This window comes from Puma concolor, unplaced genomic scaffold, assembly GCF_028749965.1.
Source record: "Puma concolor isolate L17-30 unplaced genomic scaffold, mPumCon1.1.hap2 unalloc_scaffold_64, whole genome shotgun sequence".
In the NCBI taxonomy this organism is placed as follows: Eukaryota; Metazoa; Chordata; class Mammalia; order Carnivora; family Felidae; genus Puma; species Puma concolor.
In genome coordinates, this window is record NW_028240274.1 from 59,762 (window position 1) to 78,120 (window position 18,359).

Consider the following 18,359-nt stretch of genomic DNA (forward strand, 5'->3'; position numbering starts at 1 on the left):
GTGGTATCAGGTCACAAAGCTTTTTCTCACCACAAGATCATAAAAGTATTGATTCTATTTTCTTCTAATACTTGGGCGGGTTCTTGTTTCTCTTTTTTTACATTGACTGAAATATGTTTTTTTAAGGTGAGAAATAGGGATCTGTTGTTATTTTCCTCCCAAATAATTAAGCAGTTGTTCTACTACCATTTATTTATTTTCGTCCACTGATTTGAATACTAAAAGGTAACATTTCAATGTTTATTTATTTTTGAGAGTGACAGAGAGAGAGAGTAAGAGTGAGAGAGGGGCAAAGAGAGAGAGAGACACACACAGAATCCAGAGCAGGCTCCAGGTTCTGAGCTGTCAGCACAGAGCCCAACACAGGGCTCGAACTCCTGAACCATGAAATTATGACCTGAGCCAAAGTAGGACGCTTAACCAACTGAGCCACCCAGGCGCCTCTAAAAGGTAACATTTCAAAAGTCCTAGTCACCCACGGATCTGTCTATTGCTGGACTCTGTAGGCTACTTCACATAAATATTAGGTTGCATTATTCCTCCTTGTGAAATTGACACAATGCCTCATCTCTTCCTTTGAACATCATTATTGTCCACTACAGGAAAAAAACTGCATGGTCTCTGACCTCAAAAAGTGTATCATCTAAGTAGGGAGAGGAAATAATGAAACCACATAAAAAAATATACACACAAGGTTAAACCACATAGGAATTTAAAACAGCAATAGGAGTTTATAGAACTTCCCCAAAAGCAAAAGGCTGCAGGCCACCTCAAGATGCAGAGTACTGACTGGACAATGGCCAATGATTTCTCTTCCCAGAGGTCATGGTAAGCTGACCCCACGCTAGTTCCTAGGCTCTTAGGCTGAGAAATCAGACCCTGATCTCATCAAGAGAGAACGCACTTCTTTCTACATGGAGGCAATATCACCTCACCAATGTCACAGGATTGATCAAAATCAGAATGTCAGGTCAAGACTTGACAATAAGGAAAACATCCGTTCCATAGATAGGGCATCTGTGTCTACATGATTGGGCATTACCTCCTGTGGAGACAGGCCTCTGTGGCACGCTGAAGTATAATCAGAAGGCTATTTGGTGAGAAGAGAAGTGGAAGAAAAGTAATTAGCTGAATCCAGTGTTTAATGGAAAGGACTGAGGTAGCTAGATCCATCCATCTGCCCCGCGGGCACAGCCCGGCTGGTGGGCCTGACTCTCATCTGCTGCCTGAGGTGCCATCTCTACTCTTAGGCAAGGCTAGGTGGGCACTGCCCATGTTGGTCTCTTCCTCACCATTTCTATGCCTTTACTACTGACCAACCCTCCAGAAGACAGACATGTTTCTCCTTAGCAGTTAATACATCCAGTCAGGCTTTACTCGAGTCTGAGAGACCAGGAAGCCTTACATATCTCTGCTCTGATCCATGACCTTGATATTTCTCTCTTGAGGAGCTGCCTTTTAACAAACTGTTTAGCATATTTTTGTTATCAGGGGAGGGGAATGCGTCACTGTAGACCCTAAGAAATGGTGACAATCTCACAGAAGGACTAGGTCCAGGAGTATTACAGTATTCGGGGAAGGCTTTGTGAAGAAAGATGAACTCGAGTTGGCTTTTGAAGGCTCATGGGACTTCCACCAGCAGAGTGAAATAAAGGAATTTCAAGTGGGCAAAGTCACCAACAAAAGTAGGAATGGGCATGGTCTGACTAGGGGATGGTGGGGGGCTGCTTTGGCTGAAATGGAGGGTTGCCATGACAGATGGCAATATATATATATGTATATATATATATATATACATATATATACATATATATATATATACATATACATATATATATAATAAGCATATGTATATTTGAATAAATATATTGAATATATATTCAATTCATACATAATTGAATAAAAGGTAAACAGGCAAGCTCCAGGAATAGGCAACTGTAATTATGACAAGCTTTGAGTAGCCTGATGCAGGATTTTAGCTGCAGGGTTTTAACTGAACCTGTCTACACAATGCCTTGCGAAGTGGAGGAGAGAGCTGTAGGTACATCTAATTAATCAACAAGATGACACTTTTATCTCTAAGCCATGCCCTTTCTTCCGAGATGACTGATAGCTCCATGAAGGTGAAGACTATTTCTCTCTCACCATTTTAGCCAACGAGGAAAGAAATCAGTGGTAGGAGGAGGATGACTGGTGAGTGCATCGAATCGACATAATTTTTTTGAGTTGAAGAAATTTTACTATCGTGTCAACTGTGGCCTTCTTAGACCTAATGTCTCAGAACAAGCTAATGGCTTGTTATCTTGGTTACAATCCACAGATGTCTCCCGGCAGTGGGGTTCCTTTTAAAATCCCTGGAATATACTTTGCAATGAAAGGACAAAGCCTATCTCCTTCCTCCAGACTGAAGAGGGATATCAGGTCGTGATAGGTGGGAAAGTGGCTTTGATTTTCAGTTTGTGGGTTCTGAATCTATTATAAAGAAGGAATATAGTCTGGGAATCTGAATTAATTGTTGTCCTTACCTCAATGAGACAGAAAACTATGATCAAAATCATCACTACTACAGTCACAGATATTGCCAAGATGAGTTTGTTGTTATAGCCATAGCCTGGAACTTCTTTTGTGAGCTAAAAAAAGGGAAAGAACAATGTTTTTAGAAAACAGAGATAGGATGAAAGTTAACTATTCTTTAACGACTCTAAAACCCCATTCTTTCCGATGAATCGCTTATAGGTTCTTAAGGAATATACCAAATCTAATGTGATATGTAATCTTAATCATTAGCATTTTCTTCAAGAATTTATGTATCTTGTATGTTAGGTCCTCTTTTTGTCTACTCTGGGAACAGCGGCACTGTTTCCTAAATGAGCAAAGTGGCAGATCACTGCCTTAGCCAAAATTATGTGGCCAAGACAAGACCCGGACTAGGAGCCCCTGGTCCTTGTGCTTGGGTCCATGTCCTAAACCACCTAAATGTCGAGACCCCACATTTTGGGATTTATCCTCACCTCCCTTGACTCCTGCCCTCTCTGTTCACTCTGGACTTCTGTGCTCTCACTGATATAGTTCTCATTTTCCCATTGGTCCGTATCCCACTCTGCCTTGGACACCTTTACTTCTTGCTGCTCGCTGAGAAGCTTCATCAGGAGGCCTGTTCTGGAGATGAGCTTGGCACAGGCCAGCTGCATGTGGGTCTCGGAGCAGTCCATTTTCAAAGTCCGGATAACATGAGAAATGAGGCTTCTCACGTCATTGTTGGGGATGAGGGACTGTAGCTGCTGGTTTAACGGAATTTCAAACAGATCACCTTTGACACAGTGAAGCCTGTGGCTTTTGGGGGCAAGCCAGTGCCCGCATTGTGGTATTCCCATTGTGTATCATTGGTTTGTTTAACGGTCGGCATAGAGTTGTCTGCAGTAACAGTAGAATTAGCAGTGGAAAGATTCTTACGGTTTGTGAATTCAGGGAGGGTTTGTGCTGGCACAGTAGTGTTTCCTGTAGAAATATTTTCGTCAGAAACATTTTGGGCAGTAGCGTTCTCTGCAGTAGTGTTTTCTCTGTAAGTTCCTGAAGGAGCAAATAATTCTGGAAAAGGATTTTTCTGAGGACTCAGTTCTCCCGGAGATGAAAAATCCTCTCGTGAAGGGGAATTTATGAGGCTCCTGACTGCAGAGGATGGAGGCCTCTTTGCAAGCAGCTGTCTATTACTGAGTGAACTTTCCTTTCTGGACTTTCGATTCAGTTTGGCCTAGGGTGTTCTGTGGACCACATGGGAGCGACTTTTATGAAAGCGGTGTGTTTTTCTGGGGTGTGAGGCTGGCCCGAAAGCCTTCATATTTCTAACTCTAGCATTTGCATCTTCTAAAACAAAAACGCTGTACATGAAGTCTTTTGATTTTTTTTTTTCACGTCAGGTGGGGATTTTAGAGCGGGGGTGGCAGAAGGCCTGCCCAAAGAGTATTGCTTCAGGAAAGAAGAGACCGCTGCCTTGTGCTCCTCTACGAACGAAGGCTCTGTATTGAAGGAGCTTCCCATTAATTTGCTGGGCCTGTGCGCCACGTGAAGCTCCCCTGGGGATGGTCTCCTGAGCCTTCTTTCCTTGGCCATGTTCTCCACAGACGGCTGGGCGTTCTGTTTCCTCTGGATGTTCTGACGTCTCAGTTCTTTTAAGTGCCTTTTCCGTATGCCCTTTGGGCCCTTGATGACCTTGTTCACTCTCAGGAACTTTTTCCCCACACTCTCAACCTCGTCTAGGCTCTTCTCCTGCGGTTGGGCAGTTTCCAATTTCTTTGGAAAGATTTGACATTTAAACTTGGGACCTAATCACTTAGATTCCACCTACACCTGCCTAAATAACCCAGAAAGCCGCCAGAGGATTAGCAGAACGGAGTCTCCGGAGCCAAGCGCAGATGAGAGGCCCACAGAAGAGGGGCCCCTCCTGAAGTGGATCACCTAAGGAGAAGCGAGCTAAGCCTGCCCCTCCTGCCCACCCCAGCTAATACGCCTACCCACCCCAGCTAATACGCCAGATCCCCAGCATCACAAGCCTGGCAGTGTGCAAGTAGCCCAGATGGGCCACGCCACCCTACAGTGAATCCCGCCCCTAGGAGAGGAGAAGAGAAGGCACACACCAGTCTGACTGTGGCCCCAGCGGTGGGCTGGGGGCAGACATCAGGTCGGACTGCGGCCCCGCCCACCAACTCCAGTTATACACCACAGCACAGGGGAAGCGCCCTGCAGGTCCTCACCACTCCAGGGACTACCCAAAATGACCAAGCGGAAGAATTCCCCTCAGAAGCATCTCCAGGAAATAACAACAGCTAATGAACTGATCAAAAAGGATTTAAATAATATAACAGAAAGTGAATTTAGAATAATAGTCATAAAATTAATCGCTGGGCTTGCAAACAGTATGGAGGACAGCAGAGAATCTCTTGCTACAGAGATCAAGGGACTAAGGAACAGTCACGAGGAGCTGAAAAGCGCTTTAAACGAAATGCAAAACAAAATGGAAACGACGACAGCTCGGATTGAAGAGGCAGAGGAGAGAATAGGTGAACTAGAGGATAAAGTTATGGAAAAAGAGGAAGCTGAGAGAAAGAGAGATAAAAAAATCCAGGAGTATGAGGGGAAAATTAGAGAACTGAGCGATACACTAAAAAGAAATAATATACGCATAATTGGTATCCCAGAGGAGGAAGAGAGAGGGAAAGGTGCTGAAGGGGTACTTGAAGAAATTATAACTGAGAACTTCCCTGAACTGGGGAAGGAAAAAGGCATTGAAATCCAAGAGGCACAGAGAACTCCCTTCAGACGTAACTTGAATCGATCTTCTGCACGACATATCATAGTGAAACTGGCAAAATACAAGGATAAAGAGAAAATTCTGAAAGCAGCAAGGGATAAACGTGCCCTCACATATAAAGGGAGACCTATAAGACTCGTGACTGATCTCTCTTTTGAAACTTGGCAGGCCAGAAAGAATTGGCACGAGATCTTCAGTGTGCTAAACAGAAAAAGTATGCAGCCGAGAATCCTTTATCCAGCAAGTCTGTCATTTAGAATAGAAGGAGAGATAAAGGTCTTCCCAAACAAACAAAAACTGAAGGAATTTGTCACCACTAAACCAGCCCTACAAGAGATCCTAAGGGGGACCCTGTGAGACAAAGTACCAGAGACATCGCTACAAGCATAAAACATACAGACATCACAATGACTCTAAACCCGTATCTTTCTATAATAACACTGAATGTAAATGGATTAAATGCGCCAACCAAAAGACATAGGGTATCAGAATGGATAAAAAAACAAGACCCATCTATTTGCTGTCTACAAGAGACTCATTTTAGACCTGAGGACACCTTTAGATTGAGAGTGAGGGGATGGAGAACTATTTATCATGCTACTGGAAGCCAAAAGAAAGCTGGAGTAGCCATACTTGTATCAGACAAACTAGACTTTAAATTAAAGGCTGTAACAAGATATGAAGAAGGGCATTATATAATAATTACAGGGTCTATCCATCAGGAAGAGCTAACAATTATAAATGTCTATGCGCCGAATACCGGAGCCCCCAAATGTATAAAACAATTACTCACAAACATAAGCAACCTTATTGATAAGAATGTGGTAACTGCAGGGAACTTTAACACTCCACTTACAGAAATGGATAGATCATCTAGACACACGGTCAATAAAGAAACAAGGGCCCTGAATGAGACATTGGATCAGATGGACTTGACAGATATATTTAGAACTCTGCATCCCAAAGCAACAGAATATACTTTCTTCTCGAGTGCACATGCAACATTCTCCAAGATAGATCATATACTGGGTCACAAAACAGCCCTTCATAAGTTTACAAGAATTGAAATTATACCATGCATACTTTCAGACCACAATGCTATGAAGCTTGAAATCAACCACAGGAAAAAGTCTGGAAAACCTCCAAAAGCATGGAGGTTAAAGAACACCCTACTAAAGAATGTGTGGGTCAGCCAGGCAATTAGAGAAGAAAGTAAAAAATATATGGAAACAAGCGAAAATGAAAATACAACAATCCAAACGCTTTGGGACGCAGCGAAGGCAGTCCTGAGAGGAAAATACATTGCAATCCAGGCCTATCTCAAGAAACAAGAAAAATCCCAAATACATAATCTAACAGCACACCTAAAGGAAATAGAAGCAGAACAGCAAAGGCAGCCTAAACCCAGCAGAAGAAGAGAAATAATAAAGATCAGAGCAGAAATAAACAATAGAGAGTCTAAAAAAACTGTAGAGCAGATCAACGAAACCAAGAGTTGGTTTTTTGAAAAAATAAACAAAATTGACAAACCTCTAGCCAGGCTTCTCAAAAAGAAAAGGGAGATGACCCAAATAGATAAAATCATGAATGAAAATGGAATTATTACAACCAATCCCTCAGAGATACAAACAATTATCAGGGAATACTATGAAAAATTATATGCCAACAAATTGGGCAACCTGGAAGAAATGGACAAATTCCTAAACACCCACACTCTTCCAAAACTCAATCAGGAGGAAATAGAAAGCTTGAGCAGACCCATAACCAGCAAAGAAATTGAATCGGTTATCAAAAATCTCCCAACAAATAAGAGTCCAGGACCAGACGGCTTCCCAGGGGAGTTCTACCAGACGTTTAAAGCAGAGATAATACCTATCCTTCTCAAGCTATTCCAAAAAATAGAAGGGGAAGGAAAACTTCCAGACTCATTCTATGAAGCCAGTATTACTTTGATTCCTAAACCAGACAGAGACCCAGTAAAAAAAGAGAACTACAGGCCAATATCCCTGATGAATATGGATGCAAAAATTCTCAATAAGATACTGGCAAATCGAATTCAACGGCATATAAAAAGAATTATTCACCATGACCAAGTGGGATTCATTCCTGGGGTGCAGGGCTGGTTCAACACTCGCAAATCAATCAACGCGATACATCACATTAACAAAAAAAAAAAAAGAGAAGAACCATATGATCCTGTCAATCGATGCAGAAAAGGCCTTTGACAAAATCCAGCACCCTTTTTTAATAAAAACCCTTGAGACAGTCGGGATGGAAGGAACATACTTAAAGATCATAAAAGCCATTTATGAAAAGCCCACAGCTAACATCATCCTCAACGGGGAAAAACTAGAGCTTTTTCCCTGAGATCAGGAACACGACAGGGATGCCCACTCTCACCGCTGTTGTTTAACATAGTGCTGGAAGTTCTAGCATCAGCAATCAGACAACAAAAGGAAATCAAAGGCATCAAAATTGGCAAAGATGAAGTCAAGCTTTCGCTTTTTGCAGATGACATGATATTATACATGGAAAATCCGATAGACTCCACCAAAGTCTGCTAGAACTGATACATGAATTCAGCAAAGTTGCAGGATACAAAATCAATGTACAGAAATCAGTTGCATTCTTATACACTAACAATGAAGCAACAGAGAGACAAATAAAGAAACTGATCCCATTCACAATTGCAGCAAGAAGCATAAAATACCTAGGAATAAATCTAACCAAAGATGTAAAAGATCTGCATGCTGAAAACTATAGGAAACTTATGAAGGTAATTGAAGATTTAAAGAAATGGAAAGACATTCCCTGCTCATGGATTGGAAGAATAAATATTGTCAAAATGTCCATACTACCCAAAGCTATCTACACATTCAATGCAATCCCAATCAAAATTGCACCAGCATTCTTCTCGAAACTAGAACAAGCAATCCTAAAATTCATATGGAACCACAAAAGGCCCCGAATAGCCAAAGTAATTTTGAAGAAGAAGACCAAAGCAGGAGGCACCACAATCCCAGACTTTAGCCTCTACTACAAAGCTGTCATCATCAAGACAGCATGGTATTGGCACAAAAACAGACACATAGACCAATGGAATAGAATAGAAACCCCAGAACTAGACCCACAAACGTATGGCCAACTCATCTTTGACAAAGCAGGAAAGAACATCCAATGGAAAAAAGACAGTCTCTTTAACAAATGGTGCTGGGAGAACTGGACAGCAACATGCAGAAGAATGAAACTAGACCACTTTCTCACACCATTCACAAAAATAAACTTAAAATGGATAAAGGACCTGAATGGGAGACAGGAAACCATCAAAACCTTAGAGGAGAAAGCAGGAAAAGACCTCTCTGACCTCAGCCGTAGCAATCTCTTACTCGACACATCCCCAAAGGCAAGGGAATTAAAAGCAAAAGTGAATTACTGGGACCTTATGAAGATAAAAAGCTTCTGCACAGCAAAGGAAACAACCAACAAAACTAAAAGGCAACCAACGGAATGGGAAAAGATATTTGCAAATGACATATCGGACAAAGGGCTAGTATCCAAAATCTATAAAGAGCTCACCAAACTCCACACCCGAAAAGCAAATAACCCAGTGAAGAAATGGGCAGAAAACATGAATAGACACTTCTCTAAAGAAGACATCCGGATGGCCAACAGGCACATGAAAAGATGTTCAACGTCGCTCCTTATCAGGGAAATACAAATCAAAACCACACTCAGATATCACCTCACGCCAGTCAGAGTGGCCAAAATGAACAAATCGGGAGACTGTAGATGCTGGAGAGGATGTGGAGAAACGGGAACCCTCTTGCACTGTTGGTGGGAATGCAAATTGGTGCAGCTGCTCTGGAAAGCAGTGTGGAGGTTCCTCAGAAAATTAAAAATAGACCTACCCTATGACCCAGCAATAGCACTGCTAGGAATTTATCCAAGGGATACAGGAGTACTGATGCATAGGGGCACTTGTACCCCAATGTTTATAGCAGCACTCTCAACAATAGCCAAATGATGGAAAGAGCCTAAATGTCCATCAACTGATGAATGGATAAAGAAATTGTGGTTTATATACACAATGGAATACTACGTGGCAATGAGAAAAAATGAAATATGGCCTTTTGTAGCAACGTGGATGGAACTGGAGAGTGTGATGCTAAGTGAAATAAGCCATACAGAGAAAGACAGATACCATATGATTTCACTCTTATGTGGATCCTGAGAAACTTAACAGAAACCCATGGAGGAGGGGAAGGAAAAAAAAAAAAAGAGGTTAGAGTGGGAGAGAGCCAAAGCATAAGAGACTGTTAAAAACTGAGAACAAACTGAGGGTTGATGGGGGGTGGGAGGGAGGGGAGGGTGGGTGATGGGTATTGAGGAGGGCACCTTTTGGGATGAGCACTGGGTGTTGTATGGAAACCAATTTGACAATAAATTTCATATATTAAAAAAATAAATAAATAAAAAATAAAATATAAAACAAGGTAAAAAATAAAAAATAAACAAAAAACCAAATGAATGAATAAACAACAACAAAAAAGAGAAAACACTTGTAAATATGGAGAACAAACTAGGGATATGGACAAAATGAGTGAAAAGGGTTAAGAGGTACAAACTTGCAGTTATAAAATAAATAAGTCACCAGATGAAAAGTACAGCATAGGGAATATCGTCAATAATACTGTAATATACTTATTGTGGTGAGCATTTCATAATGTATATAATTGATCACTGTGTTGTGAGCATTTCATAATGTATATAAAAGATCACTGTGTTGTACACCTGAAACTAATTTAATATTACATGATCTATATATACTTCAATAAAAGAGATAATTGAGGGGCACCCAGGTGGCTCAGTCAGTTAAGCATCTGACTTCAGCTCAGGTCATGATCTCATAGTCTGTGATTTCAGGCCCCACATCAGGCTCTGTGTCTACAGCTCAGAGCCTGGAGCCTGCTTCAGATTCTGTGTCTCCCTCTCTCTCTGCCCCTCCCCCACTTGCACTCTGTCTCTCTCAAAAATAAAAAATAAAAAAAGATAATTGACTATTTAAACAAAAAAAATAATATGGTGTGCTAAAAGTAAAACGTATGAAAACAATAGCACAAAGGTCAGGAGGGGAACAATGGAAGTACACTATTTATTGTAAGGTTCTTATACTATTCATGAAATCATATCATATCATTTGAAGATAAACTGTGATAAGTTAAACATGAACACTACAAACCATTAAACAGCTACTAAAATAACAAAACCTGAGTTGTAACTATTTATCCCCCCACCAAAAAATAATAAAACGTACTAAATCAACCGAAGAGCAGGAAGAAAAAGAAAAAGAAAAGAAACAAAGAACAGATGGGATACATAGAAAGAGTAGACAGTAGCTTTAAATGTAATCCTATAAATAATTACATTAACTATAAATGGTGCAATCACCTAATTAAAAGATAGAGTTGTCATACTGGATAAAAAAGCAAAAGCCAACTATATGCTGTCTATAAGATTCATCTTCAATACAAAGATATAAGTAGGTTAAAAATATGGAAGAAATTATGCTTTGCTAACACTAATCAAACGAAACCTTGAGTGGCTATATTTACTATAGGACAAAGTCAATTTCAAAGCGAAGATATTACCAGGGATAAATGAGGTTATTCCATTGTGATAGAAATGTCAACTAATAGAAAAGACATAACTTAAAAATTTATGTATCTGATAATAGAACTTCCAAATATATTAAGGAGAATAGGAAAGAGAGACACAAAAGTACACAATTATAGTTGGAGATTTCAATATCCCTCTCTCAATAATTGACAGAAAAAATATATAGAAAATGAGTAATGATACATCAGACTTGAAAAATACTACCAACCTACTTGACCTAGTTGACATTTATAGAATACTCCACACCAAATCAGCAGACTACATATTTTTTTTCAAGTGGGCACATAATATTTATCAAAATAGACCATATTCTCATCTATTACCAGAATTCATTGGCTATAAAACAAGCCTCAATAAATTTAAAAGGATTTCAGTCATCCAACATATTGTTCTGTGACCACAATGGAATTAAATAACAAATTAACAGATCTGTAAAATCTCCAAATATTTAGAAACTAACCAACACACTCCTAAGGAACCCTATTGGTCAAATAAGTCAAAATGGATATTAAAAACGATTTTGTACCGACTGAAACTGAAAACACATGTCAACATGTGGGATGTTGCTCATATAGTATTCATCTTCCCCAGTGTCCAATTTTTTTTTTAAGTTTTTTTTTTTTTTAACGTTTATTTATTATTTTTGGGACAGAGAGAGACAGAGCATGAACGGGGGAGGGGCAGAGAGAGGGAGACACAGAATCGGAAACAGGCTCCAGGCTCCGAGCCATCAGCGCAGAGCCCGACGCGGGGCTCAAACTCACGGACCGCGAGATCGTGACCTGGCTGAAGTCGGACGCTTAACCGACTGCGCCACCCAGGCGCCCCCCCCCCCCCAGTGTCCACTTTGAAGAAACTAGAAAAAGAAAAGGAAATTCATCACTGAGTAAGGAGAGAAAATGGAATGATGAAGATCAAAGCAGAAATTTTTAAAAAGGAAAACAAAAATAGAGAAGTCAGTGTAATGAAAAGGCACTTTTTAGAGAAGATAAGTAAAACTGATAAACTTCTGGCCAGATTTATCAAGAAAAGACAAGAGAAGACACAAATTATCAATATCAAAAATGAGAGGAATGACATCATTACAATTCTACAGATACTAAAAGGATAATAAGGGAACATTATAAAATACTTTATGTCAATAACTTCAAGATGAAATAGATTCCCCGAAAGACATGAACTACTCCAAAAAATAAGTATGTAATTTAAGTAGCACTATTACAAAAATAAAATCTGTAGTTTAACACTTTCTCACAAAGAAAGCTTCAAGCCCACATGGCTTCACTGGTGAATTCTAGCAAACATTTAAGGAAAACATAATGCCAATTCTGCACAAACTGTACTAGAGAATTGAAGAGAGGGGAATACTTCCCAACTCAATTTTAAGGCCAACATTCACCTTATGAAAAATAGATCAAGACATTAGAAGAAAGGATAGATACAAGATCTCATATACTGCAGGCTGGAATGCAAAATGGTACATCCACTTTAGAAAACAGGTAAGCAGTTTCTTAAACAGTTAAATATACACTTAGCATATGATGTAGCAATCCTGCCATTAGGTATTTTACCCCCTCCCCCCCTCCCCCAATGAAAACATATGCTCATACGAAGACCTGCATGTAAGTGTTTTAAGCAACTTTATTCATAAAGGCCAAAAAGCTAGAAACAACTCAAATGCCCATTAACTGATGAACGCATAAACAAACTGGTATATCCTCACAACTGCAATACTACTCGGCAATAAAAAGGAAATGAACTACTGACATGTGCAAACACATGGATGAGTCTCTGGGGTGCCTGGGTGGCTCAGTCAGATAAGTGACCGACTTTGGCTCAGGCCATGATCTCATGTTCCGCAGGTTCATGCCCTGTATTGGGCTCTGCGCTGACAGAGCCTGGAGCCTGCTTCGGGTTCTGTGTGTGTCTGTCTGTCTCTCTCTCTCTCTCTCTCTCTCTCTCTCTCTCTCTCTCCCCCTCTCCTGCTTATGCTGTTTCTCAAAAATAAATAAACGTTAAAAAAGTTAAAAAAACACATGGATGAATCTCAAAAGGATTATGCTGAAAGGAACCAATCACAGAAGACTGCATACTGTATGATTTCATTTATTTATTTTTTTTAATGTTCATTTATTTTTGAGAGAGAGAGAGAGATGGAGGGCAAATGGGGAAGGGGTAGAGAGACAGGGAGACACAGAATCCGAAGCAGGCTCCAGGCTCTGAGCTGTCAGGACAGAGTCCGATGCAGGGCTTGAACTCACGAACCGCGAGATCATGACCTGAGCTGAAGTCGGACGCTTAACTGCCCGAGCCACCCAGGTGCCCCTTGTATGATTTCATTTATAAGACACTGTGGAGAAGGCAAAACTATAGGGACAAAAATTAGGTTGGTGGTTGCCAGGGCTGGTGGTGACAAAAGGGGATTGGCTGCAAAGGCACATAGGGGCCTTTTGGGGTGACAGAAATGGTCTACGTCTCAAATGTGGTGGTGCTTACATAACTACACGTTTGTCAAAACTCATCAAACTGTACGCTTAAAAAGAGTAAATTTTATACCTCAATAAATCTGACTTAAGAAAACAATAAAACAAATCTAAATCAACAACTAAGTGAAAATACACATAAGAAAAATCAACTTACAGTGTTTCCAAATTCAAGGGTCATCATGAGGATGCTCTCAACTGTTGTAAGTGACACCTGTGTTGATCCCATGTCTCTGAAGGAGAAAGCCCAAACATGCGTGATTTGAACCCAAGGATAAAAATTCTGTACCTAAAAAGATACTTAACAACATGTGGTTACTTCAATTCTGGCTTCTTTGTCAAGTCAGCTCAAGAGTTTTCTTGCTATGGACAATAATTTCAGAAAACTCCCAATGAAGACATTTTATGTGCATCATCAAATTAATCACCTTGGTGCTCAACAGTACAATCCTTTTTACTCTTATCCTCATTTTCATTCTCAATTGCATCCACCTCTCTTGATTAGTCTTTTTTTCTTTTAATATACACCTTACTCCACTTTCCACTTTGAGATAAATGGTATTTCTACCTACATCTGCAAGTCCCATGTCTCTTATGTGTTCTTCAATACTATTCCTTCCTCTGCAGGCTATCTTGCCCATATACGTTTTTTCTTTGCTAATAATGCTTATTTCAATAACCGAGTTAAAACTTAAATTAGGACTTTTTCCCAAAACGCAAAATACTTAATCTTTTGATGACAACAAAAAAGATCAGAAATCATCTCATGAGCCATGAGATTGTTGCAATACTTACAAATATTTTAATGCTGGCAACTTAAAAAGATAGGAATCTTCAACAGCTGACAGAGGGTTACGACTGATAATTCTGAAAAATGCAATGGAATTAAAATGATCTGCATTTCCAGTAATGACTACCACGAAAGTTTATGTTCATTTTGGGGGTATGGAACTGGAAGGTTAAAACTAATCATTTTCTGCCTTTGCCTATAAATCACCCTTACATTCTGTAAAGCACTCTTCCTTTGGGAACTACCCAGCTCTCTGGACGATAAAGTGGAGAACAGAAAGAGAAAAAAAAATTTTTTTTTTTTTTTTTTTTTTTTTTTTTTTTTTTTTTACGTGGACAGCAAAGCCAAGATATGCCAAAGAACTTTTTGGGCTGAAAACCCTAGAAGTGACTATGCTGGTAGGAAGCCCAGGCTCTGTAGGAAATACTGTTTCTAGTGTCCTCTATAATTCTAGGTGCTTTTCCTTTATCTCTAGAAATGTAAAAAATTCCACAGTTTAAAACACCCGGTTAAAGACAAAAATAGGACCAATTCCTCAGTTTGGGGGCCAAAGACAAAGGGATTAATCTAAGAGGAAATGGTGAAAGCTATACCCCCACCATGTGTATTCTCCTATGACAGCCTTTGTTAGGTGGCATATGATCCCGTTTCCTTATCCATCTCCTGGACTGCCAGCTCCCTGAGGGCAGGGACCATACTCTATTGTCATTTTTGTCCCTGTGCCTGACAGAGTGCTTGTTATTTACTAGTTACTTAGTGAAGGCTTGTTGAATAAATAACATTTTGTCACTGCTTGACACAAGTTTTTATTCCAAAATGCTGAGTAGATTTTCTTCTCAGTTCTTTACAGCAAAAATAAAGTGAAGGAAACAGGAAGAAAGAAAAGAAAATCTGCCTTTAGGTTGACTCTGCTCAAGAATCATCACTGTACTTTTGCAAAATTATAAGGATAATCATCACAACCAATACTATTGAGCTATGGGGCATCTGTGATCAGCATTTCACATTTAAACCTCACAATAACCTTATGTGATAGATACATCATTACCCCATTTTACAAGTGAGGAAACTGAAGTACAGAGAGGTTGTATAATTTGTCCCAGTTTGTCCAGCCAGTCAAGAAGCAGAGATGGAATCTGAACTCAGTTCTGACTCCAAAGCCTGTATTTAAATTGTATGGAAAAAAGGGGGTTTAAAATAGCCGTTACCTTAAACTTAACTTTGAGAGCATTAAATATAGAAACACTTTGCTGAACTTCATCTCTCCATCTGGGAGAGCTTCTCTAAGAATTACATTTTCTATTTTTATTCCTTTCCTCTAATCATCTCCCATGATTAAGTATTTAATTAGCCTGTGATCATTGAGACTTTACAGATTTCATTTCTTATTTTTTTATTCTATTTTTTGAGAGAGAGAGTACAAGAGTATGAGTGAAGGGAGGCAGAGGAAGAGAGAGAGAGAGAATCCCAAGCAGGCTCCATGCCCCGTGCAGAGCCTGACATGGGGCTTGATCCCATGACCGCAAGATCATGACCTGAGCCGAAATCAAGAGTCAGGCAGTTAACTGAGCCACCCAGGTGCCCTGAGACTTTAGAGATTTTAAAGCCCTGTTACAGGTGAATCAGTGAAAATGAGAGAGGAAGGACGTCTGAAAATTCATCCTTCCGTAAAAGCAACAACAACAACAACTAGCAAAAATGGTCAAAATCAACTTTCTCAGAACTTTGGAAATTTTAACCAATGGGCTTGCAGCAACCCGGAGAGCATGTATTAAAGAAAAAATTACTAATTTCTATAAGAACAGTGAGCTCTGTTGTTTTAACTTGTCCTCAACCTCTGCTCTCCATCCTGATGAGAACCTTAAAAATTGCCCACATCCCAGGGGAACAAAATGGAGCTGAAGTTCCTTAAAGCCTCATTCCCAAAGAACAAACTGTCATTGTTTTACCTGTCTAGTGGGGTCCCTAAAAAACTTCACTTGAAAGCCTTGCCCTTGACCTCACTGAGAACTGCACAGTGCTAAAATAGCCTCTTCCCAAGGGGCCTTTTTTGAAAACAATTATAGATAAATGTTTTAATCTGGCAGCTATGTGAGGCAATTGATCACAAGACAAAAAATAGCCTAAACAAAAAGCCTAAAAGGGAAAAGCTGAGAAATGAGATGTCCATAGGGACTTTGAAATGCTCCAACATCTTCCTGGGTAACTAGAAGACCACAAGACATATGCCTGGGAATGTAGAAAAAAAACCTTAGCACTAATAAATGAGTTCAGCAAGGTTACAGGACACAAGATCGATATGTAAAAATTAGCTTTATTTCTATACATCAGCAATGACTATTCCAAAAATGAAATTAAGAAAACAATTCCATGTATAACAGTACTCAAAAGAATAAAATACTTAGGAAAACATTTAACCAAAGAAGTGCAAGAATCACACTAAAAACCACAAAACGTTGTTGAAAGAAATTAAAGAAGATTGAAATAAACGTAAAGATATGCCATGTTCACGGATCAGAAGAAAATATTGTTAAAATGGCACTATACCCCAGATTGAACTGTGGTTTCAGTATAATCCCTATCAAAACCCCAACTGACTTCTTTCCAAATATTGGCAAGCTAATTCTAAAATCTGTATGTCAATTCAAGGGACCGAGAATAGCCCAAAATGATCTTTAAAAAAAAAAAAAAAAGTTTATCTATTCATTTTGAGAGACAGCGAGCATACACACCCGTGCAGAAGAGCAAACATGAGCGAGTGTGAGTGGGGAAAAGTGTGAGCAGGGGAGGGGCAGAGGGAGAAGGAGAGGGAGCATCCCAAGCAGGCTCCATGCTGTCAGTGCAGATGGCAACACGGGGTTCCATCTCACAAACTGTGAGGTCATGACCTGAGCTGAAATCAAGAGCCGGCCACTTAACCAACTGAGCTACCCAGGGGCTCCAAAACGATTTTGACAAAGAACAACCAAATGGGGAGACTCACACGCCCTGGTTTCAAAACCTACTTCAAAACTACAGTAATCACGGTGTGGTACTGGCATAAGAACAGACATGTAAGCTGATGGAACAGAACTGACAGTCCAGGAATAAATCCTCACATTTATGGCCCACTGATTTTCAACAAGGGTGCCAACACCATTCACTGTGGGAAGACTAGTGTTTTCAAATGATGCTGGGACAACCGTATATCCCCATACAAAATAATGGAGTTGGATTCCTACACTTCACACCATATATAAATATTAACTCAAAATGAGTCAAAGACCTAAATGGAAGAGCTCAAGCTATAAAACTCTCAGGAGAGAAATCTTTATGACCTTGGATTTAGGCAACAGTTTCTTAGACATGACACAAAAAGCACAACAAACCAAAGGAAAAATAGGTAAGCTGGACTTTATTTAAAAATAAAAAAACAACCCAAAACTATCATATGTCTGATACAAGTCTAGTATCCAGAATATCCAGAATATATAAAGAACTCTTAAAACTCAGAAAAAGACAAATAATCAAATGTTTAAATGGGTAAAGGATTTGAAGAGACATTTCGCCAAAGAAAATACATGAATGGCCAATAAGCACATGAAAAGATGCTCAATGTCTTAGGTCATTAGGGAAATAGAAATCAAAGCTACAATGAGATACTACTCTACACTCACTAAGATGGCTATGATCGAACAGAGAGACAATGATAAGTGGTAGCAAGATTTGGGGAAACCAGAATCTTCATACATTGGTGGGAATGTAAGATGGTGTAGTCACTGTGGAAAACAGTTTGGCAGTTCCTCAAAAGGGTTAAATATAGAGTTACTACATGACCCAGCAATTCCACTCTTAGGTACGTACCCAAGAGAATTAAAAACATATGACCACACAAAAACTTGTACATGAATACTCATAGCAGCATTATTCATAAGAGCCAAAAAGTCAAAATAATCCAAATGTCCAATAACTCACGAATGGATGAACAAAATGTGATTGGAGCACCTGGGTGGCTCAGTCGGTTAAGCATCTGACTTTGGCTCAGGTCGTCATCTCACAGTTCATGAGTTCGAGCTCTACATCAGGCTCTGTGGTTTTGGATCCTCTGTCCCCCTCTCCCTCT

At 39.8% G+C, this 18,359-nt stretch overlaps 1 protein-coding gene and 1 long non-coding RNA gene across 3 annotated transcripts in view; both read right to left on the reverse strand.

The window, feature by feature from the left end:
- Nucleotides 1-18,359, reverse strand: part of LOC147571087 (leucine-rich repeat-containing protein 37A2-like) — a 33,264-nt gene that overhangs the window by 3,800 nt on the left and 11,105 nt on the right. The window contains exons 2-4 of one of the 2 annotated variants that reach the window (XM_086696642.1): nucleotides 14,263-14,334; nucleotides 13,625-13,700; nucleotides 2,526-2,630 (exon numbers count right to left, since the gene is read on the reverse strand). In XM_086696642.1, coding sequence (XP_086552768.1) covers nucleotides 2,526-2,630; nucleotides 13,625-13,700; nucleotides 14,263-14,334 — 253 coding nt within the window. Of the gene's footprint in view, nucleotides 1-2,525; nucleotides 2,631-3,011; nucleotides 3,951-13,624; nucleotides 13,701-14,262; nucleotides 14,335-18,359 lie in introns of those variants that run through there. The other variant, XM_086696641.1, reaches the window with a different exon arrangement.
- Nucleotides 16,552-17,743, reverse strand: LOC147571088 (uncharacterized). The gene is made up of 2 exons (XR_015247715.1): nucleotides 17,440-17,743; nucleotides 16,552-16,815 (listed from the first exon to the last, which is right to left on the reverse strand). It is a non-coding gene; the product is annotated as an uncharacterized LOC147571088 (long non-coding RNA).